At 39.3% G+C, this 15,278-nt stretch overlaps 1 protein-coding gene across 4 annotated transcripts in view; it reads left to right on the top strand.

The window, feature by feature from the left end:
- The first annotated feature begins 234 nt into the window (after positions 1-234).
- ASZ1 (ankyrin repeat, SAM and basic leucine zipper domain containing 1) overlaps positions 235-15,278 on the top strand; it is a 36,144-nt gene continuing 21,100 nt past the window's right edge. The window contains exons 1-4 of one of the 4 annotated variants that reach the window (XM_064732542.1): positions 235-407; positions 1,976-2,072; positions 6,818-6,940; positions 9,882-9,993. In XM_064732542.1, coding sequence (XP_064588612.1) covers positions 303-407; positions 1,976-2,072; positions 6,818-6,940; positions 9,882-9,993 — 437 coding nt within the window. In that variant the 5' untranslated portion in view covers positions 235-302. Of the gene's footprint in view, positions 408-1,337; positions 1,359-1,975; positions 2,073-6,817; positions 6,941-9,881; positions 9,994-15,278 lie in introns of those variants that run through there. The other 3 variants (XM_064732551.1, XM_064732560.1, XM_064732567.1) reach the window with 3 other exon arrangements.

Here is a 15,278-nt window from a genome sequence, read left to right as displayed (position 1 = left end):
GCGGCTCCGCTGCGTCTGCCAGCACCCACAAAGCAGCGGAGCCGCGTGTGCGCCGTGTCACAACCTCACGCGCTACCAGCACCACTGTCACTGATTTCTTGTACCCGGGGCCGTGCACAAGCGCGGAGCGGCGCTGCCCTTCCCGCCCCGGGCACGGTTCCCGCCCGTCCCCAGGCCCGGCTCCGCCCGCCGCGCTGCCCTCAGGCCCGCGGGGCGGGGCGGGGGCGGAGCGCGGGAGCGCGGCCGCCTCGGCCTCGTGCCCCGGCTGCGCTGAGGCGCGGCGAGGCGCGGGAAGGGCCGGCATGGCCGCCGTGATGTGCTCGGTCCGCGTCGTGGCGGGCGGCGACGAGGACAGCGACAGCGATGACGGCGACTGGGACATTGGCGTCGTGCGGCAGGAACCGCAGGTGGGGCTGAGCCTCCCTGCGCCTGGGGAGCCGTGACCGGGCTGGCTCGGGGTGGGGGGCGGCCTCGGCTTGGAACCGTGAGGGGAGCGGGGCGCCGTGGGTGCCCGGGAGGGTGAGGCTGGTGCTTCCTCTCAGGCTGTTTCCTACCAGTGTACCCTCAATCCACTAATGAAACCTGGACTGTAGTGGTTTGTCTTATTACCAAAACCCTTAATGTTTATTTGAAAGCTCTTTCTAAGTAGCAGACCCTAGTCCTAATCATATTTCAGCATGAGAGTAAATTTGAAAATGGCCGAGGGCCTATCAAGCTGTTTTATATCTTAAATCTCTGGAGACTGTTTCTGGCTAACTTGAAGATTTCAGTAGTTTTATTGCATGTAACAGGTGTGATCTATCATCAGTGTGAGGTAGAGGAGAGAAACCATCATCATCTGTGAGAGTTTTTAAGCGTGGGTTTGTCTCATGACCAGAATTGAAAAATGGAAGTGTAACTGAATTCTTGAGGTCTTAGGCTAAAGGTTACAGCCAGTGTTTAAGAGGCCTTAACCTTTAGATAGATGTTCCTATCCAGAGATGTGTGTTGTTTGAAAATTGTTGCCTGAGTGAAATAAAAAAAGGGCTTAATTGTTCTGTTGACTGTTTCTCACCTATGATTCTCTAGACACTTGTTAGTTTTTACAAAAGTTATTGGAAAGATGGGCTACAATGTGCTGTGAAATTTGAATATTTTTAAGTTATAAATTGGGAGTTAAAAACTTATGATAAAAGACAACTTCATTTCATACCCACTTCTGTTACTAAAGAAACTAGTGAATAATCAGTCCTCTGCTTACCCGTGTATGTAAATGTTTTGTATACGTGATATAGCTCCAGCAGCTATATATCTTCAGCTGCATCTGCAGCTTTAATAGAAAACAAATCTATGATGCTTTTCCAAACAACTTAAATTAGGTAACTGTCTGATGCATAAACTGGTCTTTTGGTCAGTGCTTTTTTCAGCTAGAATGTTTATGATGCAGCACTACAAATGCCTCTGTCACCACAGAATTAGGATGACAGAGGAACTGTAGCCCTTCACAGCAGTAGACTTGGCTGTTAGGCCAGCCAGTTATTCACTGAGGTCCCCTGACTCAAACTCAAACTTTCATATCTGTTAGTTGTATTTTTTAATGTTGTACTTCACAATATGTGAAATGTACCAAACAAAAGGTATATAAATGCATTGCAATTTTTTTCTAGTGTCATAAGATGAAAAAGAATCTTAATTTAAATCAGATTGTGGTAAGTAAAATTGAGAGCAGCATGATAGCAGGTCTGTTGAGAAAGAAGGTATTTCCATTTTCAGAGAATGGGACCTCTTGGCAAAATTGATTTTAAAACTTAGGCTTTATAGTAGACCCAGATCTATGGAGATGAAAGAACAAAAGTTACATTATGCTTTTTTCCCCTCTTCTTCTGTGCTATGTCCTGTCAGAGATCATTAGTACTTTTATGCTGAAGCCAAGCTGTATTGTTTTTGCCTTGAAACAGTCTGCAGATTTTGACTTAATTTTTCTTTGTTTGCCTAGCAGTTGGATGAAATGTTGCAGGCAGACAAGAATGAGGCGTTAAAGAAGGCTCTGTTTCGTGGTGATGCGTCACTGATTGAAGAACTTTTAAATTCGGGTGAGGAAAAGTCACTTACAAAGTTGAATATTTTTTCTTGAACTCAGCAAAAATTTCAATTCTCATTTAAAAAAAGACTTTATATCCTTTACTGGAAACATTCACATGTTCCTACATGCACTCAACACATTATTTTGAAAGATTAAATTACTTTTTCAGTGGCTCAGATTAGGTATTCCAGCACATTCCTTTTAATTTATGTTTCTTTTGTCAATCAGGAGACCTGAAAATTAAGAAAACTATGTTTGAACTATGAAATAACATGTTTCTTTGTTTTCAGATGCATCTTTAACATGCAAATAGCAATTAGAAGCTCTGAATTAGAGGTGGTTTAAATTGAGGGGAAAATTCAGTGGGTGGTCATTGGTGTTGAAAGTTGTACAGCATGGGGTAAGAAGGGGAGGCTAAGCTTTTTTATTTTCATGTTTCCCCAGTTTGGAAATTCCTTTTCCTCTTTATTTTTCTCTCCTTCAAAGGACTGGTAAGTGTCTGGTATGTGCCCTATGTATAACTGCTGTCCTGGCAACATCAGCTGAACAAAGATTCTGTGATTCTGAAAGGTCTAACAGGCTTTTTTGTGGCATTTGTCACTAAAAAGTAGTCTGTTTTAACACTGGAAGCCTTTTTCCGTGTTCTGTTACTCAGCATTTGTCTTTAATGTGTTTGTTAATCAGTGTTAGGAAGATTGGATCACTTATTCAAGCATCCAGGGCAATCAGAAACTGCATAGCTGAGTTGACCTGCCTAGTGATAATTGTCAGGAAGTTCTGCTTCAGCAAGCAAGGAGAATATAGTAACCAAGAGTTTGTTCTCTGAGGAAAATTTGTCTTAGGGAAGAAAGTAGTTTCTTGGTTAGCAATGGTCTTTTCTGAATTTTGAAACAATGACATTATTTGCCCGTTTAGAAGCCAACTATTTCTCACCACAATGGGGGAATGTTTTTTTTTAAATTAAGCAAAACTACTGCACGGACTGAAACACATGAAGTGCAGGACAAGCATGAAATACATCTGTCTTGCTTTTAGAAAATATATTCTTATTTATGAGTAAAGTTCTAGTGCCTCAGATTGCTTATTTGTTTTGCTCCACCATCCATTTTAAATTGTTGTATTGCAGTCAAACAGCAGTAGTTCACTTTCTGTGCTGATGCCTGCTACACAGTGGACAGTTCTGTGCTGTTGGAAGATGATAACAGGTTTCTGTAAGAGCACAGGTTCAGGCCTAGGATTCATGCAGTCCTGTTTCCTGTCTCCTGAAACAACAAGGCAGTATTATAAAGGAATATGTAATTTCCTCAAAATGGGCCCAGCAGTACATTCTGACCCATCCAGTGCTGTTCTGCAGTGCAACACAGTGCCTATTGTGGAGGTCTTCCTGAGAAAGGTGACATTGCCAGTCTGGGGATCTGTGCTCAGATTAAACCTTTGCCACCAGCAATGCCTTTAGTATAGAGGAGCTTGTAGGAGGCTCACTGCCTGCAGTCAGCCAAACTCAAGGATTTTGTTGGAAGTGGATTTCCTAGCAAGAGTTGGAGCTATTCCTTCAGGTAGAGTGAGACTGTGTTGTTTTCTGGCTTGGTTAGATGTTGCCTTAGCATTTTTGATGCTGCAGCAGTTTTACAGAGCTTCTTTAGGGGATGGACAAGCACAATGTTTTTCCTTAGCACTTCTGTTAAATGGCAACTTAGGAAAAAGTTTCTGAAGTAGGTGTTGCAAAAAGTAATGCAAGCAAGTAGCACCTTCAAAGATGATTTGGACATTTTGGTTTGCTTCAGAAGTAAAATGCTTAACACCATGTGTTCCATTTCCTAAAATGGAATTAGAAGTTGCAATTCATGACAATTTAGGCTGATTAAAGATACAACTACAGTCAAATCCTCCGTTTTCCTTCAGCAGTTTGTTCCGCTTAAATCTTTGAATGGGTGCTGGAGCTCATCTGATATTTTGTGAGCCAGTTCAGGGAATTATAAGTAGTAGTAAACAACAGGAATGGGAGGGTGCCCAGTGTGTGAGAATAATTTTTCAGCTAGTTTAGGACTCTGAACCCTGAGTCAGGTGACCACCATAGCTGGCCCAGCAAAGGGACACATCAGCAGCTCTAAGAGGACTCAGCTTTAAGGTCACATGGGAGCAGACCTAAGTGCAGACAGACTTAATACTTCTACTAGAGAAAAGTCTTAGAGAAGCATTTTAGAACTTCCCCTCAGGTCAATGATGTCTGAGTGTGAATGGATTTCAACACTGAGAGCTGTTCTTTAACTGAATGGAATTATTTAGCAGAATTACATCTTTCTCTTTAAAAACAGCCTTTCTACTATAGCTATTATTAGCCACAGTCAAGAAAGTATCTGAAAGGGTTATGGGAGAAACAGTAATAATCACCAAAAAAATTTTCTTACTTTGCTGTTCTTTTGCTTCACTATTATTCATATTCTTTACTTGATTTCTGCTATAGAGTTTGTCTGTGGCCAGAATGTGTTTATCCTCCTTACTGCTTAAACAGGAAGCTATTTTTCTGTAACTCAAATTGTAAAGAAGAATGTTGCATCTGGTTTGTCTCCTAGCTGTAATTTGTAGGGCCATGTAACTGAAAAGCTCCTCTGCTCATACCTACAGAGGAGCACGGATAATGGCAGGTGGGGGAGTCCAAATAATGCCGTGTGTGTGTGCTGCCAGCAGCTGGAGGGGATGGGTGACACGCTGATCCCGCTGCTGCTGTGTTTGTAAGAGTGTTCTGTTTGTCTGTGTTGATCCCTGTGACCAGGAGTGTGTGTGTGCCTCTGCTGGGAGCACACACTCAGCAATGATATGGGTTGGACCTGCAGTTCTGGAGTGCAGCAGCCTCTCTTCTTCCTGGCTGTTGGATCTGGCCTGATTTTTCACTAAAAAGTTTTTTCTGGGCTTCACTGTTCTCTTGAGAAAATCTCAAGGATCATTTTAAATGCTGAACTAACACTGCTTACTTCAATAACAGCTCATGCAATGAGATTAATAGCCTATTTGAGTAGTCATCAAGGTGAGACATTTCTGGTTCAGTCAGCTCCTATAACCACACAGCCAAGGAGCCACATGACTGTTCCTGTTTCAGCTGTCCTTTCTTTGTCTTCCTCTGGGATTACAGCTTGTTTGCATTGGGATCATCAGTACCCCTGAGTGGTACTTCAAGACAGTCACTACTAAGATGGTAGGAGACTATGCAGGACAAACAACATACTGCCAAATAGATTGTTCTACTTCTAGAAGTTGGAAAAAGCACCAGCATCATAGCAGATACTGGCTGCTGTCTATGGATGAAAAGCATAGAGGAAAATGCTTTCTCAAGTGTTTTAATAAGCCTATGTATAACTGCCAAGTCAGTAGTTAATGTTGTTCTGATGTGTATTAAAGTAACAAGCTCTAGATGGGACTGCTTTTCTTCTCACAAGGAAAAGAGACCTAAAGACTGACAGGGTGACAGTTTTTGGGTATTTTTTTCTTACTAGTATTACTTCAGTAGGCTGTTGAATATCAGACTTGCTGAATTTTTGAAGTGACTTACAAGGAAGTACTGCTCTGACTGCTAAGGAACATTTGCTGGCTCCCCTTGTAGAACTTCTGTGGGCTTCAATGAAAAGTTTTGTACAATGCACATAGGCCAGTGTGCTAGTATGCAGCTAGTATGTGTAGGCTGCTAAGGAGATTTGATTGTAAATTCTGTGACTTGCAGGTGTTACAGTGCTTCAACACATGGCTTTCATTGGATTGCTACCTCTTTATTGATTCTGCAATTCCAGTGATCTTAAGAAATTAAGGAATCAATCCAAGAGCAGTGACCTGTTAGTCCCTCAGCTTTAATGACTTTATGTTGCTACACTGAACTCATTTTTGATATAGTACCATGACAGGGAAAATACACATTTTGCATGAAAAAGTATGCATGTGGCTTAACTGTCACAAATTTCTTAGGATAGATTTGAGGGGTTTTTTTGGAGTGTTTTTTCCCAGAGATGTATTTTTGATTATCCATGGCCACTGTAGGAGTAATATAGGACCAACTGATGGAAGCTTTTTTAAAGGAGGTAATATTTGTTGAAAGATTGAAAAATGCATGCAGGTATTTAATAGAAAGTTGTCAGATGAGTCTGTCAGTGTGGTGCTTGGTTCTCAGTGCATTTGGGCAGGCTGACAGGCATGCTTCTGGCCATTTTAGCCATTCTGGCTGATACAGAGAGTAACAAATAATTCTGGTGATTGTGTTTGAACCTTGCATAGTCTCCTATTTTCTCTTTTTATTGAGATAATATTTTGTTCATACTGAACATAAATCTGCTAGCTAAGTGTCTTTTAGGACAGAGTATAAAAGGAGTTGTGAAGCAGGAAAGCCTAGATATTGTGATCCTAATTCCCTGACAAGCAGTTTGCTTCCACAGCAGTCTTTCTGCCTTGGCAAGAGTCAGATTTTTTCATTTTGATTGAAGAAAGTAGAGGTAGAGAAAACAGATTCTGTGTGTTTATATGAAATTACTTTTGCAGCTAAATGTTTGAGGTTTTTAGTGTAGTCTTTCTGTGGTACTTAACTCCTTGGATTGAGAACTAGGTAAGTAAAGATGTATTATAAAAAAGAAAATGCCATAAGAGATTTCTCTCCCTTGTACTAAATGCAAACGTGGTGTAACCTTTATAGTGATAGATATTGAGAATAAGTTTTATAAAAATCATGTTTGTAGTGATGCAGTTTGATGATTGTAATTTCTTCAATTTTGACAGGTATCAGCATAGAAACCAGCTTTCAGTTTGGATGGACTCCCCTGATGTGTGCAGCCAGCGTGGCTAACTTTGCAGTGGTGCGTCTTCTTCTGGACAGAGGTGCTAATGCATGTTTTGAAATAGGTAAGATGGGAATGAAGAATACTGGCTGGTAATGCTCAGTACCAGACGTTGTCCTTATCCTTATTCTCTTGTTTATATGTGCAGGGAAAAAAAATCTAAAGCTCACAGCAGAACTGAGACCCACTCAACCTTTCACAATTTTGAAGGAAAAGCAGTAGTTTTGAAGTTAAAATTGTGTTCTTGGAATTGATCTGGAATCACTTGCTGTGTTTTCTTGTTCTTTCTCTCTCAATTCCACTTTCTCCCACACCTCCCAAATCCCAAGTACTTTTTTAAAAAGTGTTTGGAAGTACCTGCTCAAAAATTGTAGTATAAAGTTGTACAGGTAAAACTTACTGTGTTTGATCCTGTTATGAACTGTGTATGTGCAGAAACCAGATAGCATCTCAAACAACATGAATAGCTTTCCAGTTCATGGAAAACTAATGTGGGCCTTTCTAAAACTAGAGTGCAATTTTTCTATTAAGAAAACTGTTCTTCATTGTGTTGCTAAATCACCTTTATCTGCAAGAGTTCGGTGTAGCTTTTAAGTAATATCAGTTCCTCTGTCACTTTTATTGGCATATTAATAACTCCTTTTTGACTTAAATTGTGGTTATTTTCAATCTCTTCCATTGTACTGGAATATTTATCCCACAGTACTGCCAAGTATGTAAGAGCAGTAATCATATTTTCCAGTAACTTGACAGTAGTCGCAGTAGTAGTAGAGTGAAATGCAGATGGTACAAATCTGGTTCTGAAAATTTTCTCTAACCTCTTAGCAGTTGATCAGAATATGAGATTAGATTGCCTGCACCAAAAGCAATCATGCCTTCTTCTAATCACTGTCCTTGTAGCCATTTTCAGAACTTCTGTGTCTGTCTACAGCTCATACCTGTTACTTTTTTATGGCTATAGAAAGCTATACATGGGGCAGAAACTGCTATGGGCAATAGTTCAGGCTGACCAGGTAACCAAATGCATGGCATTTTTTCATGTGTGTGATCAACTGTCTTTGCCCAAAGTGGCACCTTGCTAGGATCATATTTCTTGGTTTGTTTCCCTGTTAGACTGTGTAGGAAAACTCTAGCTAGGGCATATGGGCAGCAAAGTAGAGCCAGGAGCAATCTTGTCAGTCATTGATTTGGGTCAGGTCATGGATGTTCAGTAGAGCTGTGCTGTCCTAAGGGGTACTGAGTATCACCAGCCCTCCTGCTATTTTTTACTTCAGCAGGCAATCATACAAGTGATCCTATGCAATAACCCTTTAACACCTGTAATCCTGATAAACAGCTATACTGTTAATCACCTTGAGTCACTCTTCAGTCACTCTCTCTAGCTAGTTACTTAATTTTACCCTTTTTGGTAGTCCACAAGAACTAATATATCATTCACTGTGTGATGGGTTCAAAATCTCGCATCCTTGAGGAATAATTTCACCAGAAATTACTCCAGAATTACTGGAGTTTTCATCTAGTCTGAACATAAACTTATATTTTTGCAGTCTTTAACAGTTATTCTCTGTAAAAGAGAATTCTAAGAATTCCAAGGTGTTTCTTCCCTTTCATCTCTTGCTCACATGTATGAGCTATAGGTAGGCTGACGGAAATTAATTTTCCACTTTATCACTGCCTGAGATAATGAATGCAAATACAACTGCAGGTCCCTCCCAAATACCATTCTCAGACTAGCAGTGCTTTATTTAAAGTCCTGCCATCTTTCCATTCATGTTGTAGTTGATAATCAGGTTAAACATTTTAAGTAAAAAATTGTCAGCATATAAAGTAATTTCTACATGAGGCAATTGAAAATTAAAATATAGTATGTTAAAAAAACTAGTTAATTTAAATGTAGAACTAAGTTGTAGAAGTGGAGGACAAGAGGTGGTAAGAACACTGGGGGTAATGTACATAACAAACTTTTCATGTCTAAATATAATGAAATCTGACCTCATTGAAGAATGAAGATGTTAATTATACACAGTCTTAAAATTTCTAGAAGAAAATTAGAAAATATGATGTAACACTTGATGGGGTATGCAGCTAATATAGGTGCAGCTAATATACTTTTTTAATGGGTGAAGGCATGTTGGAACTTGTGAACAAGTTTGTGCAATAAATAAAATGGGCAGTTACTCAATGGCAGTGTTGTAAGTGACACTGGGGCCAGCTAACACATAGCACCAGCTAAGGTGCTGTGTATCCCAGATGGAAACCATGGTAATCGTGGGAAAGGAGGTCTCCTGTGTTCTGTGGGCAAACTGCAGTTGTACGGTTTGGATTTGTGAGCCAAGGGGGTATGTAACACCCAGCTGATGTCAGAGCTGGACAAGTAAGTGTGCTGCTATTCCTATGGACTGTGTAGATGCTCTTAAAATCCACATCTAAGCCAATACTTGTAATACTTTTCCTGCCACAACTGGACCATAGGAAGTTAATAAATTTAATTCTTCCTCCTTAAGACCTGTCATGAAGCCCATTTGCTTCAATGGCTTTTGTATGGGCCTCTGTTCTCACCAAAATTGGTGTCACTGTGTGTTCATAATACATTTTGTGTACCTTTTTCTATCCATTGCAGGTGTTACTTCCATTTACTGGAGAGGAGGAAAAGGGAGTAACTACTGGTGTGGAATGTATTTTGAGAAATAAGCATCTATAGTCAAGCTCTAATTGTAGCTTTGGGGTACTTTCAAGCTATTTTAAACTTCAGTAGGAATAAATGCTTTACTACTGTGATTCACTCTCATGTTTCTGAGTATCTCCTCAGGTGCCTTTTTCTTACCTGATCATTCTAGTGATTTTTACAGACAGGAAAACAAGATTGTTAGCCTTTTCCAAGTACCATAGAGTATCAAAGTCTCAGTAGCAACTCTAGCAAATTGAAAGACTTTTAAAGGAGCTTCAGGATTAGCATGGTATTTACATTTACATATGCAATTCCCTAACTGCAAATTTCCAAACAGATAAATACACGGTGTTGATGGCAGCATGTGCTGCACAAGCTTCAGAGGAGAACATCTTGAACACTGTGGAGCTGCTTTTATCGAGGAATGCTGACCCCAACCTCGCTTGCAGGTATTGAATGCCCCACATCTGTGAATACAGTACAGAATTTATTATTGTGCAGACACATGTTTATAGACATCGCTCTTGTGGTAGTTAAGATGAAGTGTACATACTTGTAATTTCACTGCTGTTTGTATAAGAAAAGATTAGTACAGTTGTTAATTTGAGTAAATAAGACTGTGATCAACTTTATCAAATTTTAAGTATATTCTTCAGCTGAACAAAATAAAAATTAATCTTAATTAGTCACTTGACTGAAGTATAAGGGCAAGAAATATGTCCTCTGCCTTTCCTAAGTCATATTGCTTCTTCAGCATAGGGATGGAAGTCAAATCAATTCATTCTTTAAGTTTATATCCTACTTTTGAACTTTTTTGTGGATATCTGGCTGTATTCTTTTCACAGAGTGCTTCCTGTGGAAAACAAAATTCCGTAAATAAAATACATTTATTCCACTGCAATCTGGAATAATTTGGATTAAAGAGGTTAAGCTCCTTGTAGAAACAAATAATAGTGTCCTTCTTCAATTACAACTTTCTGTCTCACTGGTTTGAAGCAATGCATTGTGAGATTTCTGTAGTTTTACAGTCTGATGAAAGATTTCATTTTACGTCAAAAAGAAATAAATTCTGGGCTGACCCCAGGATAAACTGTCTAACCTCTGCTAAAAAAATACTGCTTAGGTCAGCTAGTTTTCAACAGTGTGGTACATTTCTTTGTACCACACCTTTTTCATCACATTATCTGGGATATATAGACTGAGTAGCTCTCTAAAAAGAATAGAATTGAAGGCCTTTGGTTTTCCTTAGTAGAATTCAATTACTCAAGGCCCTGAACCTCACTATGAGCAAGTACTGATAGACAGGGAGGAAACAGAGTTCTCCTGAAGGGAAACTGATGTCTGGTACCAAATTTAAATGCTATTCTTTTATTCTTACCAGAGAGACTAGAAATTCTTCATGAGAGAAGAGAAAGCTACATACTCTGAAATAATTACATATTGTTGTTGTCATATACCTGGGTGTTAGAATAAACATACTGCTTAAAAAAATAGGAGAAGTCTTTGCATTGTTAACTTTGTCTTGGGTGTTGGAAATGGAAGCAAGAGTGCAGAGCTGCAGGTTTGCATTTGGACAGGCCTTTTACTAAACTTTAGGGGAAGAGAGTGTGAAAGCTGACACAAGAGGTAGTAATTCTAATTTTTAAATTTTATTTATAAGCTTAGGGTATGTTTGGTATGGTTGATCTTTATATACAAATATTTGTTTACTATCTTTTTGTGTCATAGACCTTATGGCTAACATGACCTATTCATGCATCCAGCAGATATGGTTGTGGCTTTTTCAGTTTTGCAGTAGTATCTTTCTCAAATGAAAAGATAAATTAAGTGACAATCAGAAATGTCAAAAAATCAATATTTGTGCTAAATAAAAGCAGAGACTTGAAAAATCCAGACCTTGTAGTCTCAAACCTTTGAGCTGCCTTTGTGCTTTTCCAGTATTTGACATATGTGCATGCCACTCCATCATTGGGTCTGCTCAGACAACAGCTGCTGTTTCGCATGGACTTCTTGCTCTGTGCTCAGAAATGAGAATGAAACACAATAAACTGCCTTGTGTGATGATAAGGGATCAAACAGCCCCTCTCGGTGGCACTGCAGTCCCATTCCACCGTTTCCTTAGGGCAAGCAGGATGCTCTGTGGGAGTGACCAAGAACTGTCAGTGAGTTGAGATTATTGTCAAGGTACTTGCTGTGTGATCTGCTTACAGCAGGGGAAGAACTAAGGTTGTGTAGTCTCATGGCTTTCTTAGCATGTAAGAACCACAATGATTCTGGGAAGCTTCTCTTTAGTCCACCAGCCACTGGAGTGTGTGTGAATGCAAAGCAAAATACTTAACCTTCATGTAAGCAGGGTTTCATGTTTATCCTTGCTCTTTTGCTCCATCAGGGCAACCAGAAGTCTCTTTTATTTAATGACATCTGGAGGTGATACATAGAAACTTGGAGGGAGTGGGTCTAATTTATGAAATGTGTGTGGAGTGGGGAAGGACTAGGGGGAAAGACACATGATTTTTAAAGTGCAAAGAAAGGAGGTGAGTTTAGAAATGGGTAGGTAGATGGTTTCTTTGCAAGGGAATATGGTTCTGAGCAGAAAGTATTCAGTAGCGTAACTTAGGATATTTTTGATAATTCAGAATTGGAAACTGAGTACTGGTGGCTGTAAAAACACTATGGATGATGAGAATGCAGTGTATCAAAGCATACGTGCTAGCTGAAGTGTTTTGAAAGTCAAACAAGTAGAGTAATGGCTAGGTGAGGCATGAAGGCCTTGTAAAGCCTGCTCTGAATAGCCACTGTAGAGTACTATGGCCTGAATGCTTCATTTAAGTGAGTGCTACCTTGAGAAATTTGTTTTGCTCATCTCATGTCATTCACCTTCCTCTTGCTCCAGAATGTAAATTATATACTTTATTCCTTTGTAAGGCTTGGAAATCTTTAAGTAGTGCTTTTTAATCTGCAGTGCTTTCCTAAAGTTACACTAGAATATGTTCTTCCAATATTACTTATTATATAGGATTTCTCACTTCATCACTAAATCCCACTAAGCCAGAAAATGGGCAAATAGATTATCTTCTGTTACTGTGAACACACTGTTGCCACTTAATTTCTCAGTTCCAGGCTTAATGTGTAGCAGTGGAGTGGGGAAACTGACTCCAAAAGCTTCTGAAGATGCTTCCTGTTTATCTGAAGAATTGTTCAGTTTACAGATCAATAGACTAAAATAGTGTCTTGCAGCATCATTTCTTTGCTTGGGGATCTCAATAAGAAAAGATTTGAGACTAAACTCTGGGTTAAATTGTTTTCTACCTGCTGTATTTTTCTAATATTATTGATACACTGGTCTAGTTAATTAAGATGTATCTAGTTACGAGGCTTTAGTTAAAACTCAAGATTACTAACTTGAAATACTGAATTTTTATAGATGTCTCCCCAGTGGAAAGAAACCTGTGTGTAAATAGGAGACATCTCCTCTCCTTCCTCTTACTAAATTTTCCAAGAAGGTGAAGTTTGTCATGCTTGAGATTGTGATCCCAAACACAAGCATGTTTATTTGTCAAGAGCAGTGAATTCTGCACCACAGATCCAGTTTAGTGACAGCTATTCAATACATTTTTGAGTCAGATTCTTGCCATCTAGGTGGCAAAACTTTATTACCAGTTCTGTTATGGCTCTTGATTATCCACGATAGACAGCTTCAGGATAGTAGGTCTGTTCAGCTTGTTTTCTTATGATGTAAATTTTGCCCCATTTTTTCCACAAGGTAAAATGAGCCTTTAGGAACTTCTAGTTGTATCTATGGGTACATGTCACATACAAAGTTTGAGATGGCCCTAAAAACTAAAAAAACCCTAAAAACTAAAAAGCTTAATGTTTTGTCTTTTTCTCCAGTCTTAATATCAAAACAGGGAGACTTGGAGTGTGCAGCTGTGTTAGAGGATGTTTACATTGGATATGAGGAAAAGGTTCTTTTGCCAGAGGGTAGTTGGGCATGGGAACAGGGTCCTAGGAAAATGGTTATAGCACCAAGTTTGACAGAGCTCAAGAAGCATTTGGACAATGCTCTCAACCAGGTGGTGTAATTCTTGGGGTTGTCATATCTGGGCCAGGAGTTGGACTCTGTAATCCTTGTGGGTCCCTTCCAACTCAGAATTTTCTGTGACTCTGAAGATAAACAAAAATCTCTCTTCATTTCACAAGACCCTGCTTTTTATAGGTGCTGCAAAACTGGAGGCAAACGTAGTGCTTAATTAATAAATTGCTTATATGCCTTTAAGATTTTATTTATTTACTGACTATGACTTGAGTATCATATTCAATATGGAAAAATGTCATGTGGCAAATTGTACCATACAAAAGGATGTAATGGGTGTTTGGACAAGAAGGTCACCTGCAAGCCAGACTGCTGAAACACAGCACTTCCTCAAAATTATGAAAGGATTCTTAAGGTCTGTCTAGATACTTATCGCTACACTCTCTATGAACATTTTTAGATTACACCAAGATGTACCAATATGTTTAGTTTCTCTTCAACTTAAGCAGGAAACAGTGGATTTGCCCTGTTAAAGCTTGCTGTTGTGGTTGTGGAGGTTTGTTGCAGGGTGAGGAAAACAAGGTTTGTTTTCCCCAGTGCTCTTGTCTCCCTCCTGTGGCCGTACATTTAAATGGATGCTGCTTTCATGGGGTGGCTCACGGCACCCTCTAGCACCTAGAGGTGCAAATCTGTGCAGCAACGCATGTATTTCTATCCTGAAACAGTTTCTACCCTTTGAAATTAAAACTCAAGCATTAAAATGGAATGCTTGCAGTACTAACTGCACAATCATGTTGATGGACCTTTTAAATGTTGTATTTATTGAGTTTTACCTGCGAATTGAGCAGTTCTTTTAGTGGCTTTAGTGTCATTGAGTTTTTGTGTTGATTTCTGGCATCATGCCTGCAGTACTATACAGCTGTAACTACATCAAATTCTTTGCAGAAAAGATTATTCTGTAGCCTTAGGGCTTTTGTTTAGTTTTTTTTTCCTTTGAAAAAGCAGAAGAGAGTTGTGATGTAGTATCAAAATTTTAAATAAAAAGGTTGAGAGTAAGAGAAGTGAAAATGAAATCAGGTGTGATTGGAGTGGTTTTGCAGTCAGATGGAAGTAGTAAATACTTCAAAGGTGGCATGGCAAGTTAGTCAAAGGCTACCTACCACTGAAAAGAAAGGCATAGGAGTGAGTGTCCATGTTGAGCAAACAAGTTTGCATTTTGTTGCTACAAATTATTAGGTTATCATCAAATTCTGCTCATTCTTTAAAATATACATGTCTGTACATGTCTCTGTATAGACAGCTCTATAGAGTTCTATAGAGATAGCGAGATAAATGGATATCAGTTATTAAGTTGAAGATGGAGATTATAGTCTTTCTCTATTTTTATAGTAATCTCCATAGGATAATTCATGTCAGAAGGGATTTCAGGAGGTTTCTAGTCCAACTTCTTTAAAGCTATGTCTGCTGTAAAATTGGGCTAGGTTGCCATCTGCTCAGTGAGACTGGAGAGTAAAACATTTCTCTGAGCAGCCACTTCCACTGATTGGCTGTGCTCCATGGTGAAATGTCTCCTCATATATAGTCAGAACTGCTTTTGTAGTGTTGATGAACTAAGTTAGAGACTAGTTCTAGAAAATAAGAAATAGAAAATAGAAAGAAATAGGAAATCTTATTTTCTGTTCTAGACTGATGCAAGTCTTT

Source organism: Zonotrichia leucophrys, chromosome 1A (assembly GCF_028769735.1).
Source record: "Zonotrichia leucophrys gambelii isolate GWCS_2022_RI chromosome 1A, RI_Zleu_2.0, whole genome shotgun sequence".
NCBI classification, from domain to species: Eukaryota; Metazoa; Chordata; class Aves; order Passeriformes; family Passerellidae; genus Zonotrichia; species Zonotrichia leucophrys.
The sequence above is the reverse complement of the archived record's forward strand: the minus strand, read 5'-3'. Positions and strand labels throughout refer to the sequence as shown.